Source organism: Barbus barbus (assembly GCF_936440315.1).
Source record: "Barbus barbus genome assembly, chromosome: 17".
Classification (NCBI taxonomy): Eukaryota; Metazoa; Chordata; class Actinopteri; order Cypriniformes; family Cyprinidae; genus Barbus; species Barbus barbus.
In genome coordinates, this window is record NC_136745.1 from 9,118,369 (window position 1) to 9,137,462 (window position 19,094).

A 19,094-nucleotide genomic window follows, 5' to 3' on the forward strand; every position below is an offset into this window, starting at 1 on the left:
AAAAAGCTTTGAATCAAAATGTCCAGGTGCCATAAACCAAAATCAAAAGAAAATGTTTTAAATGTAAAATATATTCAATTAAAACATTAATATACATAATAGAAATTAAAATTCATTAAAATGCTCCAGGTGCATTACAGTAATGATAATTTAAAGAGAAATGTGCTTTAATGTCATTAATGCCACAAAGTTTCTAAAAATCAGCTCATTATTTCATGCATTTTTTTTTTACTCTTTTGATCTTTGAGTGAATTTATTTATTTATTTATTTTTTTGTGAGATTCGCCCATGTATGTGCCTGTCTTCTTGTGTTAATTAGACGGCCTGTACGATGTGAAGAGGAAAAAAGATGTTTACGCACCTTCTCACTGTTACTGCTCATCTGACTCATAATTAAATGTTTCAAATATTTTAAATTAAATCATATCATAACTGTCAACATCACAGTGTTTTAATCTACTGTTTTCCTTTTCTCTGAATGTTTCTCTCCCGTGAGATACAATCTCAGGACAGGAAATGACTCTTAAGGGAGGCGATATCCCAGAATGCACTGCATACCTGCTGTGAGCCTTTTCCCTTCGTTTAGTCTGTTTGTCTCTTCTCTCAGTTTTTCTCATCTCTCACTCTCTCTTCTGAAAGATGTTCAGTATCTGAGTGAATTCACATCAGTTCATCATTCATGGATCACAGTCCCGTTCACTCATTTCCTCCAGAAAGAGTTGAATCAAACCAACCAGCTTTGATATAAATCATTTTGATTGGACTGATGATGTAATCTAATCAGTCTGGGGAACTAAAGCTGTTCTATTATCAGAAAACATCACTATTCTTTTTTTCTCTTTAATGCAGCAACATCCCATATTAACTATCGTTAAAAATATCTGAATGTGATTTATTAGATCAAGTGTGTGTCGGTATCAGTGCATCTAGGTTCTTTTCTTTCCACTACAGAATAAAAATAAATAAAATTGCTTGCAACTTTTTTATCCTTTTTTCTAAGAAAAAAGTCTGAATTGTAAGATAAAATTACCGTTTTTTTATTCCATGGCAGAATTAAGCTTCAAATTCACACAGATGTCAAATAATCTCATCAACTAGCAACATCATCCACTAACCATACACAAACAAATGCAATAATGTCTGTCTTCATTTTTATCACTAGATCTGTTTTATCATGTCAAACCGTACAAACATCTGTATGTAAGCTGTTTTGCTTGTGAAGTGTGTTTGTGCATCTTTTGTATGCATTTTGTATCTAATGAATGACATTCAGACATTTTTAAGCGTCCAGACACTGCTCCTAAACTACCATATCACTCTCTCCATCTGTCTTTCTGTCTCAAGGTTGTTTCTTGGCGTTCCTGCCGAACTTGTCGCTGAGTTGTTGAATGAGGTCAGCCAGTTCTCCAGTGGCCTGAGATTTCTCTTCCAGAAGTTCGTAGCGCAGACTGGAGATGTCCTGTTTTATTTCCTTCAGTTCACCTTTAACACACACAGAGTTTAAGTTACTCATACCGTAAGTAAGCAGATTTTTACTCTTAAGGTCTCTGCACACTGAGTCCGAAATTTTCATATGCGTTTTTTCATATTCATTATCTTAAAAATTTGTCACACACAGAAACCTTGCACTGAGTCCGATGCGTATTAATTAATCTGTTGCGAAAAAATGAGCAAAACAGTAGCCTGCTACAGGAAATGGAGTCTTCAAGCATTGAGGATGATTTTGTTGTCCTCTCGCTTCTTAAAAAAAGAAAAGAAGGGAAATATTGGGTCCATTCAATCATGAGATATAGAGAGGAAGGAGAGTTCCGCCTCCTTAAGGAGCAGCGGGATTATCCTGGGCAATTCAAAGTTTACTTCAAGATGCCAGTATCTCAGTTTGATGCTTTGCTAGCGATACTAGAGCCACATATTAAAAAGAAGACCACCAATTTCTGTGAACTGGCTCTATACACAATGCTTTGTGCTGCGAGACGAAGTGGATGAACTTGACATTCGCCATTCTGGATTTTGGCATCCACTTGTACGGTGGCTCTGAACTGTCAAAACACCTCTCAAAATGATTGCTACGAATGCGAAAAACTGAACAAATTGAGCCCGATCCAAATGTTTTTATGACAGCCGAAAAGTTCAGAGGCAGTGTGCAATGACCTTTACACAAGAAAGTTTGAGTGATCATCAAGACACATGATTTGAGCTGACAGTCTGGGGTGAAATAAAACCAGAGACTACAGTAAATTTACTGGGTTTGTACCTTCATTGACTTCATCATTCTCTCTGTCGACCTGAGCCTTCAAAACATAGCGCTTAATCAAGCGCTTCATTATCTTCTGTTAGACAGACAGACAGACAGATATGAGGGAGAAAGAGCTTGTTAATTCAAACTGACTGCATACAGAGATCATAATGAACTCTCTTCAGGTTCATATGGTTTGTAGAGTCACTGACCTGATATCTTGTGGGGTTTTTGATGGGTTTCTTGACAGTGCTCTCCTCTCGGCTCCTGAGGTTTGCTCGATGACGATCAGCCTGAAAAAAGGCCAATATCCAACATGCATCACTGCTTTGAGTTTTCATAATGTGAAACTGATTTTGCACTGAAATGTTTAATGTGCTATGAATAATTAATAATAATGAATTATAATTATATATATAATAATATATAATTAATATTTATTCTACATTCTAAATGCAAAAGTTTTAGTCTAAATTCTCGTCAGTTTTCAGCATTAGTTCTCTATAGAAGTTTTCTGACGCTACATTTTGGAAGCTCACAGAGGCAAAACACTGCAAAAACCAGATTTCAGCCATTTGTTCTTTAAACGACACTTGATTGAGTCTCACTGTCAAGATCATTTCCATTTAAAGGATCTTAATCAAAGTCTTTCTGTCCGTCTGCAGCGGCAAATCAGTTTTGAAGACACAAAACTGCAGTCGAGACATCAGGCAATCAGACAAGACATTCAGATTCAGATCTACTGTGAGATGGATTAAAGTTGAAAGAAAATACATCTACGATAGATGAGGAACTCAAATAATATTCAAAATAAAATATAAGTAGACACTTTTAGTGTTCAGTATGTGTTGTACCCTCAGCCGTGAATTGAGCATTCCCATCTCCAGCTCGTTTTCATGCCGATGACTTTTGCCCTTACACAGTCGTATAAGGCAGGACTTGACCCGGATGATCAGATAGTAGAAGGATTTTGGGGTGGGCACCAGGTTAAACGGCGGAGGCAGCGTCCGTCCCTCATCGAAATATGACAACCAGAGTTTAGCACGAGCAAACTTCCACTCCACATCAGCGTCTTCCTGCAGAGATGGAGAGATTTATCAACTCACAAATCCTGATTTAATGTCGTTGATGATAAAGAATGGAACATATTTTCTTACTATTTTATGTAAATATGGTGTACGATAAGTATAATCAGATGCATATGTTAAATGAGTTAGGTCAAAAGTAATCAAAAAGTCATCAGATGACATTACCTATAATGTGTTAGTTAATACATCAGTTTTTCATCATGTAGTCATCAGTAATGGATTATAATCTTTAAGTATAACATTCCCATCACTGCTTGTCAGGTAAATTTATCTTGCTTTAAGGAAATTTAGATGTTTTTTGTGAAACCAAGACATAGTAAGATTGAGAATCAGTAATTTTTGCAGTAAATTCATACCTCAATTTCCTGGTAGGAGCTGTTGATCATTGCGATCAGCATGTTGAGAAGAACCACCACCATGGTGACATTATAAACCCCGTACAAAACATAACCGATGTTCTCGATGAACTTATGATCATACTTCAGAACCACAGAAATCACCTCCGACAGACCGAATATGGACCAGAAAAGAGTTTTAAAGCTCTCCTCAACCCTGTCAACAAACACAGAGCAGAGGAACAGTATTGCTCAGAGGTTGCTCATTTATATATATATATATATATATATATATATATATATATATATATATATATATATATATATATATTGTTTTTAGACAAACTAAACAAAACAGGTTTAAACCATTATTTTTGATTAGACCAATATAAAAAAACAAATTCAGTGCAGAATCAACTGAGAAAGTTTGTGACATGGATGGAGTTTGTGACACAGACAGAGACTTTTGTTTGCAAATATTTGTATCTTAGTAAATCTGAACTGTTTGAGACCTGTTGCGATCTCTTCTAGAGAGGAACATATGAGATTATGATATGGTCTTTTTTCAGGAGAAACATCCGAGAGGTAGAAAAACTTCAGCAAGCCTTTAATTGAACATTTCTGTGATTGTCCTTTCTTGTGCGTAACACATTTTTATTCCATCTGTGCCTGTTTTTAACAGAGAGCTGTATTCATGCAGAATGAAGATGATGAATCACTCAGTGAATCAGATGGAGTGACGCTGGAGAACATAAGAACAGAGGCTCTGTTAAATAATGGATTTGTTTTGTGATGTTACTGAAATGTTTGTGTGTTAATGCTGAACTCATCGAGTGGACAGAGTCAAGGCCTCACTCCATCTGTGTCGCTCTGAATATTTAAACGTGTTGCGTCTGTGCCAAAGCTGGAATTTAAATCACCAACAAAAGTACTAAGGTTTGCGTTGAGATTATTTCTTAACACATTTTCTATCCAAATTCTCACTGTTATGCATTTGGATACTTTTTGTTTGTAATTTAAACAATAATAACATTTTTAATATTAATTAAAAAAAAATACAATGATATTACCATATACCATATAAATAAATATTTTACAATTAAAATTATATATTGCGTTTCATATTACAATGCTGCACATTTCTGGTAAAATGCAGTTAATTGTAATGAAAATGCCACAATGCTAAATAAATAAATAAGGTTTAATTTTCATGTAAAATATAAATATAATTTATTAATAATTTTGGGTTGCAATTATGGTGTAATTATGAGCAGATTTGGTAAGATTTGGTAAGATACTTTTTCACTCTTTCACATTCATAATATTATAAATACATACATAAAGGTCCTAAAAATAGGATTTTTTTTTTCTTGTAAAATAAAAATATACATTTCTTTATTATGATTTTGGGTTGAAAGATGAACAGATTTTGATTCATGCAGATACTCTTTCACTCTTGTGTATAATGTAACTACAATTAAATGTATTATATATTAATATATTAAATATAATTGCATTAACTTTTCTACCATTTTTCATTCTCTGTAACATTTTCCTTTTTTAATGTAAGTCTCTTTATTTCACACTTGATATTTTCTCAGTCTCTCATTCATTATTAATATATCTAGATGTGGTTTAGAGTTTCTCTCTAGCAATTTATATGATGATTTCAGACAGTAGGTATATTATAGCCATGAGCAACTGGTTTTATTAACATGTAAATCATATTAGAAAGAGACTATTCAAAAGATTATCCACCTAAGAAGTTCTTCTATCGCTTCTGTTATGATCTCCTTCTCTCTCTCTCTGTCTATTTACCCTCATAAATTACATCTCCTTCTCTTTATTGTTCTTAATGACACTTCTTTTCTACTCATCTTTCCTGTTTTCCATCCATTAGTCTCTCTGAAGAAAGACTGGCCCGCTTTCCACCCAAACACACCGGCTCAGATGAATAAATATTAGCGAGAGATTAGATGCCATCCCGACGCCAATCAAAATGATGAATCCAGCTTGTCTGTTTAATATTAAAAATATTATTTTGTGTGATGAGAGATAAAAACTTCAGTTCCTCTGTCATTAAATTATTAAATGTGTGTGAGCTAAAACTGACCCCTAAAGTAAATCTGACAAAACCTCAGTGACGTCCAGCGACAACCTGTCAAGAAAAAACAAGTCAGCTCTACTCAGAGAAGAGCACTAATACAATAACTCACCCAAAAATGAACATTTGCTGAAAACGTACTCACCCTCAAGCCATCCAAGATGTAAATGAGTTTGTTACTTCATCAGATTTGGAGAAATGTAGCATTACATCACTTACTCATCAATGGATCCTCTGCAGTGAATGGGTGCCGTCAGAATGAGAGTCCGAACAGCTGATAAAGACATCATAATAATCCACAAGTAATCTACACCACTCCACTCCATCAGTTAAAGTCTTATGTAGCTAAAAGCTGCATGTTTGTAAGAAACAAATCCATCACTAAAACATTTAACTTCAAACCTTTGCTAAAATATGAGACCTCTATCCATAATATTGCTTTCTCAAGGGAAAACGTCATGAAAAACAGTCCAAAACAGTTCTAAATAAATATATATATCTCATTCTGACGGCATGCATTCACTGCAGAGGATTCATTGGTGAGCAAGTGATGTAATGTTACATTTCTCCAAATTTGTTTGCATGAAGAAACAAACTCATACACATCTTGAAATGCCTGAGGGTGAGTATATTTTAAGAAAACTTTCATTTTTGGATGAACTATTTCTTTAAGACATGTTACCTTCTCTGAAAAGGCAATCCCAAAATTCACTGAAATGTACGGTGGCCGAGAGAGCTCAACACGCTGCAACTTCAGGAAACACATACAAATAAAAAAAGCACCAGCAAATCAAGAAAACATCTTCATCAGTTTGACAGCAGGTGCTGCAAATGCTCACAATGCAAACAAATAAAGAAACACGCTGCCAATGCTCACAACACAACCAAATAAAGAGTTTCTTTATTCGGTTGTGTTGTGAGCATTTGTAGCGCGTGTGTTGTCAAACTGATGAAGTTGTTTTCTTAATTTGCACGTGTTTTTTCTATTTGCAGCATGTTGAGCTATCTCGGCCACCGTAGCAATGGGATAATAATATGACAATAAAAGAGAAATGATTACAATGCCCTGCTTCATATTTGCTGAATAAAATCCAGCACTTGTTTTCCACTAATTTTGAGTTGCTTATTCCAAATGTGTCTGTTTTGCTCGAGCATGTCACACTTTCTCACAAAATAGGAGAATTTCATAGCATTTTAGCTTTTCACAACTATTTGTAAGGTGAAGTTGTCTTGTATTCTCCCTTTATCAGTAGAAAACTGCCACAAAGACATGATTCCTGTCTTCCTCTGAGCCAATTACAACTATTTCTTTCCTTCTCAGCTCATTTTCACACATATGAATGATTGTGAACCATCCAATGATGCTATGGCCAAACAGCGAAATAAAATGACAGATTTTGTGAAAATAAAAAGCTTATTTTGTAAAGTTGTTTTCACCATATACATATATATATATAGTGAGTGTATATATATATATATATATATACACTCACTGGCCTCTTTATTAGGTACACCTTTCTAGTACCGGGTTGGACCCCCTTTTGCCTTCAGAACTGCCTTAATTCTTCATAGCATAGATTCAACAAGGTGTTGGAACCATTCCTCAGAGATCCATATTGACATGATAGCATCACGCAGTTGCTGCAGATTTGTCGGCTGCACATCCATGATGCGAATCTCCCGTTCCACAGCATCCCAAAAGTGCTCTATTGGATTGCGATCTGGTGACTGTGGAGGCCATTTGAGTAAAGTGAACTTATTGTCATGTTCAAGAAACCAGTCTGAGATGATTTGAGCTTTGTGACATGGTGCATTATCCTGCTGGAAGTAGCCATCAGAAGATGGGTACACTGTACTCATAAAGGGATGGACATGGTCAGCAACCATACTCAGGTAGGCTGTGGTGTTTAAACAATGCTCAATTGGTACTAAGGGGCCCAAAGTGTGCCAAGAAAATATCCCCCACACCATTACACCACCACCACCAGCCTGAACTCTTGAGACAAGGCAGGATGGATCCATGCTTTCATGTTCTTTATGCCAAATTCTGACCCTACCATCTGAATGTCGCAGCAGAATTTGAGACTCATCAGACCAGGCAACATTTTTTTTAATCTTCAATTGTCCAATTTTGGTGAGCCTGTGTGAATTGTAGCCCCCGTTTCCTGTTCTTAGCTGACAGGAGCGGCACCCGGTGTGGTCTTCTGCTGCTGTAGCCCATCTGCTTCAGGGTTCGACGTGTTGTGCGTTCAGAGATCATATTCTGCATACCTTGATTGTAACGAGTGGTTATTTGAGTTACTGTTGCCTTTCTATCATCTCTAATCAGTCTGCCCATTCTCCTCTGACCGCTGACATCAACAAGGCATTTTCGTCCACACAACTGCCGCTCACTGGATATTTTGTCTTTTTCGGACCATTCTCTGTAAACCCTAGAGATGGTTGTGCATGAAAATCCCAGTAATCAGCAGTTTTTGAAATACTCAGACCAGCCCGTCTGGCACCAACAACCATTCCACGTTCAAAGTCACTTAAATCCCCTTTCTTCCCCATTCTGATGCTCGGCTTGAACTTCAGCAAGTCGTCTGCACCACATCTAGATGCCTAAATGCATTGAGTTGCTGCCATGTGATTGGCTGATTAGCAATTTGTGTTACCAAGCAATTGAACAGGTCTCAGGTGTACCTAATAAAGTGGCCGGTGACTGTATATGGGTAGTTGACATATCAATGTGCCCTATGGTGTGATGGAAAAATGTACAAAAAAAACAAAACTTCTAACATTGAAGATAAACCTCTCTCATGCTATTTGAATGAAGATACATTTTTCTCATGTTATTTGTATGTTAAGTTTTGTTTCTACATTTTTGGTATGTCACACCATAGGACACAGTCCAATTTTTATTTGTGAACTACCCATATATATCAAATTAGGTAATATTAGGCCAGAATTATTATTAGATTTTATAAATATACAGTATTTAATTCACTATTGAAAAGAATCAATAACAATTGTGAGTTACAATATTTGTGTAATGCTTCAAATCCATCACTTACGACATCATCTTCAAAGACAGCTGACTATGTAGGTGGCGGATAGAAAAGTAACTAACTAGGTTTTGGAACGGAGAGATTATAATTAACTTCACAGAAGTCTACAGTAGAGCTTCTCAACCACGTTTGCTTCAGATGTGTGTCTGTATGTGTTAGTAACTGGTTAGTCACAGGTAAGTATCCTAAAACTGCACAAACACACACAGAAGCATATATTTCCTTAGAGCCGTTCTCTTTCTGTTTCACAGAATTACTTCACAGTGAACGTGCTTAAAGATGTAGGCAGAACGAAAAGAGAAACGCTTTCTGACTTTCTGTTTAGGTCATCTACCTTCCTTGAACACACACACACACACACACACACACACACACTCACTCACTCACAGCAGGTTCCAGTTTTGTGTTGGCTTTTCTTCTGTTGCCTTGCGCCCACAGACTGGGCAAGAAAACCATTCCCTCTCTCTCTCGGTTTCTCTCTTTCTTAAAATATCATCTGTATTTTATCCAGCCGTAGTCTGACTTTCATTCCCCTGTATTTACAGGAATAGCTCTCGGGTCTTCTGCTTCTTCAGGTCTTTAGCATTTATATTTAATTCATTTAGCAGATGCTTTTGTACAAATCGATTGACTAATGATGTCTGGTGCAACACAAGCAATTAATCTTAACTAAAGCACTAGTGTTCCTCAAGGCTTCTGGCTTGAATGCAAATGAGGAGGGTGGGGTCTTCAAACCTGTCCTGAAGATGACCTATAAAATCCTTTCAAAAATCCACTGCATAATTCATATGCTGGAATAATTTACAACACTTGATTATGCCATGTCTTGTAGATCAATATTTCACCTCTTTTCAATTTCTTATGTCTTTTTCCTCTGATAAACTGACTGACATTCGATTGATTGCTAAAGATGCTTTGAGCATGTGTGTGATGCTGCATATATTTATATATAAATACACACACACACACACACATATTTATGAACACGTTTATATTTAAAATCATATATTACTTTTTTACATAATTATTATAAATTATTATATAATTGTTATACAATATAAAATATTTTGACATTTATTATATTAATATTTCAAATTTATATTATTTATTAATAATAACATAAATAAATATAATATATTTATATATGTATATACCACATTTACTATATATATATATATATATATATATATATATATATATATATATATATATATATATATATACTATCTGACAGAAGTGAGTACACCCCTCACATTTTTGTAAATATTTTATTATATCTTTTCATGTGACGACACTGAAGAAATGAGGCTGTGTGTTGAGTTATTTTGAGGGGACAGCAAATTTACTCTGTTATACAAGCTGTACACTCACTACTTTACATTGTAGCAAAGTGTCATGTCTTCAGTCACATGAAAAAGATATAATAAAATATTGACAAAAATGTGAGGGGTGTACTTACTTCTGTGAGATACTGTATATATATATATATGTGTGTGTGTGCGTTTACATATAATTTATTACATTATTTACACATTAATTTATTATATTTATATTACAAATGTGCTATTATTAAAATAATTTATTTATTCATTAATTTATGTATTAAATTTATATTATTTATTAATAATATTTACATATTAGAAATGTATATTCACACATGTGTGTGCGTGCGTGTGTGTGAAGCTATATGCATTTATGCATTTTCAAATAATTCAGCAAAATCCTTGAGTGACAGCAGGCCCCGTGGGTGAAATTTTTCAAGATTTTCTTAAACGTTTTTATTTGTTCCCTGGCGAAAACCCACACACTGACACACACACACACTGTCACAAGCTTAAAAAGACTCTATGAGATGAATGTGCTCAAATGAAGATCCTCACACACCGTGAGCGTGCTTCAGCTTCTGCCAGTGGGAGAGGTTTGCCTTTTCTCTCCTGGTTTGAGGACATTTTCACTCATTCTGTCCATTCCTGTCTGCCTGTTTCCTCTGGTTCTTTATCTCTGGAGTGTAAAAGTGCAAAGCCTGCAGTGGCGCTTCACAGAGACGCTCCAGCATCATGTCTCTCTCTCTCTCTCTCCCTGCTTTAATATTAATTTTAAAATTAAAAATATAAAAAAATATTTTGTTCATTGAACATATTTGGTAATTGAAATAAAGCTGGAATAAAATATAAATATTAGCTGAAAAACTAAAATAAATAAATAAATGTAAATTAAAAATGTTGCAATATCCTCATCTATATCATTATCAATAACTAAAAAGAGATGAATTAAAACCATTTTGTTCATTAAAAAATAGTTTAAAGATGAAGCTAAATATATAGATAATTATAATTAGCTAAATCTATAAATAACATTTTTTCATCAGAAACAAATGTTTATGCAAATTATTATTATTAACAAAAACTAAAACTGTTAAAACATTTTGTTCAATAACTATTATTAATTTTCTAGATTTTTTTATTTAACATAAAATAAAATAATAATATATTATATTATAACATAATATATATAAAATATATATATTAAATAAAAACTAATTAAACAAACTTGAAAGGTTGACTTTACAACGTTTAACTTGAAGCACTAAAATCACTAACTGAAATAAATATGAAATAAAAATAAATTAAACTTAAATAGTAATATTAAATAACCAAATAAAGAATGAAAAATACCTAAAATATATATATATATATATATATATATATATATATATATATATATATATATATATATATATATATATATTTAAATAAACATAAAATCAGAGCTATTTAATTAAAATATAATAATAAATACATATTATAGATCATATTTCACCCCGAAATCAAATATTAGAATCACAATAGGCTTTATTTTCTCTTTGCAAATCTATAATTTGTTATCTGTTATATGTGATTTCAGCGTGAAATTAGACCTGGATGTGTTTTCAGCCCATTTTCCAATTATGACGCCTTCAGAGCAAACCATCTCTCATCCTTGACAAGTGTCAGTGTGCGTGTGTGTGTGTGTGTGTGTGTGTTTGTGTGATCAGTTTGTGCTGTGCTGCTGTCTATCAAGTGTTAGCCAGCACCTCTTCAATACTATCCACTCACACACACGCACCGTCCCAAGGGAGATCATTATCACATCCACCTGCATCACACACACACAAACACGAGACACTAAGCCTCAGAGATACCACACACACACACACACACACACATAAACACACAGAAGTAACTGTGCTCTAACCTTTAAGGCTTGTTAGCAAACCTGTGAGTGTTTCCACATTAAAACAATCTGTCTACTGTTAATTTCCTCTGATTCACATTGAATCCAGGGACAGACTGACCATGCGAAGAACAAACTGTAACACTGGACAGAAAAACATCTGCAGAACTTGAAAAGTTCACGTCAGATAATTACACAAAATCACATGTGCAATACGACTTCCATAATATGACACATTTCTGAGTTAAACTAAGTCTAGTGGGAAATAATGGACAGCCGTACTTGATTTTAAGGTAACTACCTTTTTAGTTTTGTTTTTGCTATCATAAAGTTTTGCTATTTTATGTTTTAAAAGTCAGCTAAATTATTAAAAGTATGAAATATTCCAGGCTGAATCTGTCAGTTCACGGCACAAGCACAGCTAAACGTCAAATATCTACTAACTATATACTTTTGAATTAAAAAATCCGCTTTGTCAGCAGAAAAGGTTTTTTTTTTTTTTTCAGATGATTATTTCTGTGAAAACACTGGGACACTTTTTGGATTTCATAGAAAGAGAAAATAATAATAATAAAAAAAAATTATAATAAGGTTGAATTTATTATTAATGCATGTGTGTGTGTCTATACTGTATGTTTGTTAGTTCACAGTTCATGAACTAATGTTAAATGCTTTTGTAAATGCCTAGATTACCGAACATTAATACATTCTGTAGAAATTAGTTGTTGTTAAATAATGCAGATAACTAATGTTCATAAATTAAACCAAATAAAGAACGCAAATATAATTTCCTCTTGAACAACATGCACTGATGAATCATGCGTAATAAAAAATTGATCAATAAATTAAATGAGGCCAAAAATTATTGCAGTCATAGTGGTCGTGCAAATTAACATGTTTCATGTTGTATTTAAGCACTTATTAAAGTCTGTCCACGTCCTGATGAAATGTATGAAAATGCATGAGCTGATTAAATGTATAGTCTTAATGCACTGAGAGTCACTTTGGATAAAAGCACCTGGCAAATGCATAAATGTGAATGTAAATGAAATATATAATGGCCAGTCTGACTTTAGCAAACACAATTTGCAGTCATGCATTTGGCAAACACTTTTATTCAAAGTGACTTAAGGTCTGCATTTGATCAGTTCATGCATTCCTTGAGAACTGAACCCATGACCTTTGCTTTGCTCTACTGTTTCAGCTGCTGTGATTTTTGACACGTTTTGAAGCTATCTTCTACTTGTTCTATTTCCACCCCACATTAAGCCTCTGTCTTCCTCATCTGAGGTTAGTTAAGTTCGTTGGAGGTGCAGAGGTGATTGGCAGTCTCATGACTAATGATTTCCACCTTCTCCATGTGAACTTTATCAAGGCTCGCTGAGAAATGCTGCATGTTGCTCTACAAGGAGCTACAGATGAAAGCAGATCTACACTGCCCTCTACTGACACCACAAACACACACTCACTGTTCACAACACACACTACATGGAACTGAACTCAATTCACCTGACACTAGAGGAACTTCAATACGTTTACATTATTAAAGTATCATGAATAAAATTCAACATATTTACTTAGACACAAAATAAAGAAAATATGTGTGTGTGTGCATGTTTATGTGGTTTATGAGGACACAAATTTGTATAATGACATGGGTATGACAGAGGTTTTACAATATGAAGGTGGTTTATGAGGACACTGCCTATGTCCCCGTAATTCAAAAGGCTTAAGAAACATACTAAATGGTGTTTTTTTGAAAATCTAAGAATGCACAAAGACTCCTGTGAGGGCTAAGTTTAGGTGTAGGGCAATAGCACACACAGTTTGTTCAGTATAAAAACCATTACGCCTATGGAGAGTCCCCATAAACCACAAAAACCAACATGTGTGTGTGTGTGTGTGTGTGTGTGTGTGTGTATGTGTATGTATGTATGTATGTATATATATATATATATATATATATATATATATTAAAAACAACAGCAATAAAATAAAATAAATAACAATAAAATTATTATTACTACTACTACTACCACTACCACTATTGTTTATGTGTTTTTTTTGTTTATTATTATTATTAATAATATTATTGAGGTGATCACTTACGGTACATGTAAAAATAATGTGAACTGTTCCACACATTTGAAATGTTTCAAACCGACATAAAAATCATAAAAATCCCATCCCACAGGCCAGTAAGCTTTCATTTTTAATGTCCTAATAATGTATTTTTTGGGAAGGTTTTCTGTTGTATGACAGGTCTCACACATCACCATGTTACGCTGACCTTCCAGTCCACATCAAACATAAACCTGAGCTCAAACCCAGTTCAGTTTATCTGATTCAGATTAAATCGGGCTGTAGGCTCTCATTGATTGCATCTGCTCCGCGGCTCTTATTGTCCTAAAAACAGTCTCCATTGCCACAGGATGCTCTGTGATGAGCACCAAATGATTAAAATCAATGCTTCCTCTGACAGGCCCAGATACGTGGATGGGACTCTCCATTTAGAGCCCTCACGGATGAGCGTAACCATGGCGACGCTAACAGGGTTTCCGTGGGCCGTTACGGGCCGGTAGCTGGTGGTGCATCACTTTAATCAGCATGCTAATTTCCCACCTACAGCGAACAAAACTACCAGCGCAGACACAATACATCGTAATTAGGTTGAAACACATTACTGGCCAAAACCAGCGAGATCTCTTTAATGCATCCACTCATTCTCACAGATAGTATTAAAAGATTGCGACATGTTTTGTTTACAATAATATTGTGATTGTTGTTTTAACGATTTAGAAGCTGACATTAAGTATGTCACTTTCAAAAACAAACAAAAAAGAGCAGCCTAGCAGAATTTAAATGACCCCCAAATCCAATCATTGAAAGCCAAAATGCCTCTCTATGAGGTTTTGTCTTGTATTTCTGCATGATATAGTTTTGCAATATCGCATGAGCAAATGTCCCAACACACAACTTCAAAGTGATATTGATTTTATACTGTTCAAAAACAGTTATCACCAGCAAGAGAAGAAAAACAAAACAAAACGAAAAAACATGAATTTCACATATGGTAAAATATTCAAAGGATGTTTTATTTTTTATTTTATTTTTTTTTATAATTATTTTCAATAATCAAAGCGAGCCGTTATACAGCCATATTGTATGGCTATGAGTGTGATATTACATTTATACAACAGTTTGACGGCACAAGTGTGTAAATACATAAAACATAACAATGAAGTGTCTTTTAAAGGCTCTCTTTTGTGCAGAAATACTTCCTTCCACTAAGGATTCAAATCTAAAGTTGACAGTTTAACAGCTGAACCCAAGCCTCCGTTACTAATTCAAAAATGTCACTTTAGAACTAGTAATGAAGGAACGTTGAGTTGCTTCATTAAAAGCATATGGTATTACTGTATTACAAACAGTGCATTATATGTAATAGAGTATTATGAGGGAGAGATAGACTGATCGAGTGTGATTACTTGTATCTGATACAGCATTCATTCTTCAGATCAATCTCATATTCACAATAAAACATGAATGTCTGCTGAGCAAAGCGATATCTTTCTCGTACTATCCTTTCATCTGTTAAGTGTGATTTCCATTGACAGCTCTGCTCAGTGCATTTGTTGGCTGCGTCTTACAAGCTGTTGTTGAAAGTAAAAATAACTTCCTTGTTATTAAAAAGGATTTCATTTCAGTCTCTTTCAATAAAGTCTTTCCTGCTGACTCATAAAAACAGTCTCTTTTCGCCATCTAATGGCAGAGCAATGTAACAACACGAACACCGTTTCTGCTAAATACTATAACATCTATTATTTATATAAAATATTATTGATTGAATTATGGTATTTAATAAACAACAACAGCAGCCCTCAAAAACGTTGGTAGGCGATTCAGTCAAAATGACAATGGCAGCACTCTGACATATAGCATTAAACTTATATAAAATATAACTTTAGACCTTGCCCAATAACAATAATATTCAAATGAATAAATACAAAATGTATGTGTGTGTGTGTGTGAGTGAGTAAACTTGGCAATGAATAATACTAATACTACTGATAATATATATTTTTTTTAAATGTGCTATTGATTTTACACAAAACGTCAATAAATGTACATATTTTGAACAAATCATTGATTGATTCAGTGATCTATTCATAAAGAGGGTCGCTTGCTTCGTTTCTAAAGTAATTAGCGTTTGAATGAATCAAATCAATGGTCTCAATAATTTTAAATAATTTAATATTTAATTGTTCAGAATATTATTTTTCAAAACATTAGTCTAATATTTTTTATATATTTTTGATTTAATATTTTTATAACTTTTAAAAAATAATAATTTAGTATTATTTATGCAATTGTAATTGTGGTGTAGATACATCTAAATGCTTCTAAATACTAATTATTGCGATCGACAAAATCACAGAAATAATAATATTATTTTTTGTAATTTTTGCACACCCCGAGAGAGTAATTAGTAAAAAATGAGACTTTCACTGAAGCATCCTGCTTGATGTTTCTCCTGAGAAAAATCTAGAAAGAATCTCAACAATGTCTCAGACCAGGCTCATGTGTCCAAGCTGCTCTCTAGTCATTTTATAGCTATGTATAGCATAACATGTTTTTATTAATTAGTATTTTTGTCTTGTTTTCCCAGAAAAAATATTTACACATTCATGAAAAAACAAGATACCTTTATGTGATATAGAAAATTACAAACTATAAGATAATAAGTCTTGTGAATTCTACTTTTATGACTAAAAGAAATATCTGCCTGTGCTATTGAAAATTGACTTCATTAGCATTTATTTTTTTTCTTGTTTCAAGCCTAATCTCTTCATTTTGAATTTTTTTAACAGAAAATAAGACTTAGTCATTTTGGTTCTAAATGTATCTTGACTTAAACATTTTGATATTTGCACTGAAAAACAAACAAAACAAACAAAATGATTTTTTGCTGTATTGTATGACAAAAGTTCTCTAACTGAGGTTTAGGATCTTCTTGCCTATATAATGAGGAGTTGTTTGGAGCATTTGGACCCTTTAAATGAAAGACAATGAAAGCCGCGGGCGCAGCAGAACGGCCCCCGTGAGCACCGGTGGTGCGCCTCATTCTGTTTGCTTTTAAATGAAAAAAACATTCGCAGAGCGATTTGGAAAAGATTACAGCTGAGCCATTCTCTCATAAGCCTGACATATCTGTGTGCTGAATATAAATCAGCGCTTACTGCTGAAAACAGCACTCACGCTAATACAAGATGACAGCCAGAGACACCAAGAGTTTGAATAAGAGCCAAAGAAGGGATTTTAGGTGAAATTTTGTCAATTCACACAGAAGCTTATGCTTTTACCTGTCAGAGTCAAACTTGGAGGTTCAGCAGCAGGTATTTGATGGTGAATGCATGTTTGTGAACATGCACACTCACATTCTTAAAGAAAACAGCATAATAAAGGGTCTGAATAATGTCTAGTGCATTAGTTTAGGGTCTGTTCACAGCAGTGGTTTTCAGTTGGTGGGTTTCAAGACAATAAAAAAATGTTGAGAAAGCAAGGAAAAGATGTTCTACACTGCAAAAGAAAATAAAAAAAATATATATTAATAAAAAAAAAAATCAGTACAAATATCTAAATCAAGATACATTTACTTTTTTTATTATTAATTATTATTAAACCTTTATTTAACCAGGAATTAAAAACTCTTGAGATTTAAAATCTCATTTACAAGAGGGTCCTGGCAAAGATAGGCAGCACATTTAGTTACACATAAAACAAAATACATTAGTTTACATACACAATTCACTCAAAACATTTACATTGAGAAGGACAATGACTTTATTTTAACAGTAATTATTTAAATTAGTGACTGAAAAGTCATTTAGACATTTAGAAAGCAAACACTCAAAATATAGACTATAAATTATTATGTTTATTTAAAAATTGTGCGATCAGTTTTTCTATTCAGCCCATGCCACTAATTAAAATTTTACATGTTAATAAAGGTGCATGTTAATAATTTCACATATTGTTGGTGTCACAAAGTCACAATAATATTATAATATTAAATAATCTAAGCAAGAAATGTTTAAAGTATATATATATATATATATATATATATATATATATATATACACACAGTGCCCTCCACTAATATTGGCACCCTTGGTAAATATGAGCAAAGCCGGCTATGAAATAAATCTGCATTGTTTATTCTTTTTATCTTTCATTCAAAAAATTCACAAAATTCCAACCTATCATTGAAGTAAAACAATTGAAAGTGGTGGGAAAATCTCCTTGTGAAATAAATGTTTTCTCTAGTTCATGTTGGCCAGAATTATTGGCACCCAATTATTGCCACGTCCTTTTCCCAGGGTAACAGCTCTGAGTTTTCTCCTATAATGCCTGATGAGTTTGGAGAACACCTGACAAGAGATCAGAGACCATTCCTTCATCCAGAATCTCTACAGATCCTTCAGATTCACAGCTCCATGTTAGTACTACTTCTCTTCAGTTCACCTCACTCATTTTCTGTAGGGTTCAGGTCAGAGGACAGGGACAGCCATGGACCTATTTTTGTGTTTTTTGATGTTTGTTTTGGATTGTTGTCCTGGTGGAAGATCCAAACATGGTCCATTATAAGATTTCTAACAGAGGCAGTCAGGTTTTGATTTTTTATCTGTTGGTATTTGATAGAATCCATCATGCCATGTATCTGAACAAGATGTTCAGGACCTCCAGCAGAAAAACAGGCCCAAAACATTAAAGATCCAGCAGTATATTTAACCGTGGACATGGGGTACTTTTTTATGCCTGTTTGTATTAAACTCATCTGGTGGGTTTGCTGCCAAAACGCTCTTAGAAGCCAGTGGCATTTGAAGTTCCAGTCTTGTCAGAATATGCTGGAGCTTGTTTTTGGACGAGTGAGGAGAATTTTCCTTGAAACCCTCACGAACAACATGTGATGTAGGGGATATTTGATTTGACTCAGTTCATTTGAAAGAACTGCAATCCTTCATCTGTGATTCTTGGAGAGTCTTTGGCCACTCAAACTCTCCTCCT

At 34.0% G+C, this 19,094-nt stretch overlaps 1 protein-coding gene across 1 annotated transcript in view; it reads right to left on the reverse strand.

Moving 5' to 3' along the window:
* Window positions 1-1,339: 1,339 nt before the first annotated feature.
* LOC306883069 (short transient receptor potential channel 7-like) overlaps window positions 1,340-19,094 on the reverse strand; it is a gene marked incomplete at both ends in the record, with an annotated part of 66,054 nt that continues 48,299 nt past the window's right edge. Inside the window, 5 exons of the mRNA XM_079438148.1 lie at window positions 1,340-1,482; window positions 2,255-2,330; window positions 2,449-2,529; window positions 3,091-3,312; window positions 3,681-3,876. Of these exons, the coding sequence (XP_079294274.1) occupies window positions 1,340-1,482; window positions 2,255-2,330; window positions 2,449-2,529; window positions 3,091-3,312; window positions 3,681-3,876 (718 nt within the window). The remainder of the gene's footprint in view (window positions 1,483-2,254; window positions 2,331-2,448; window positions 2,530-3,090; window positions 3,313-3,680; window positions 3,877-19,094) is intronic.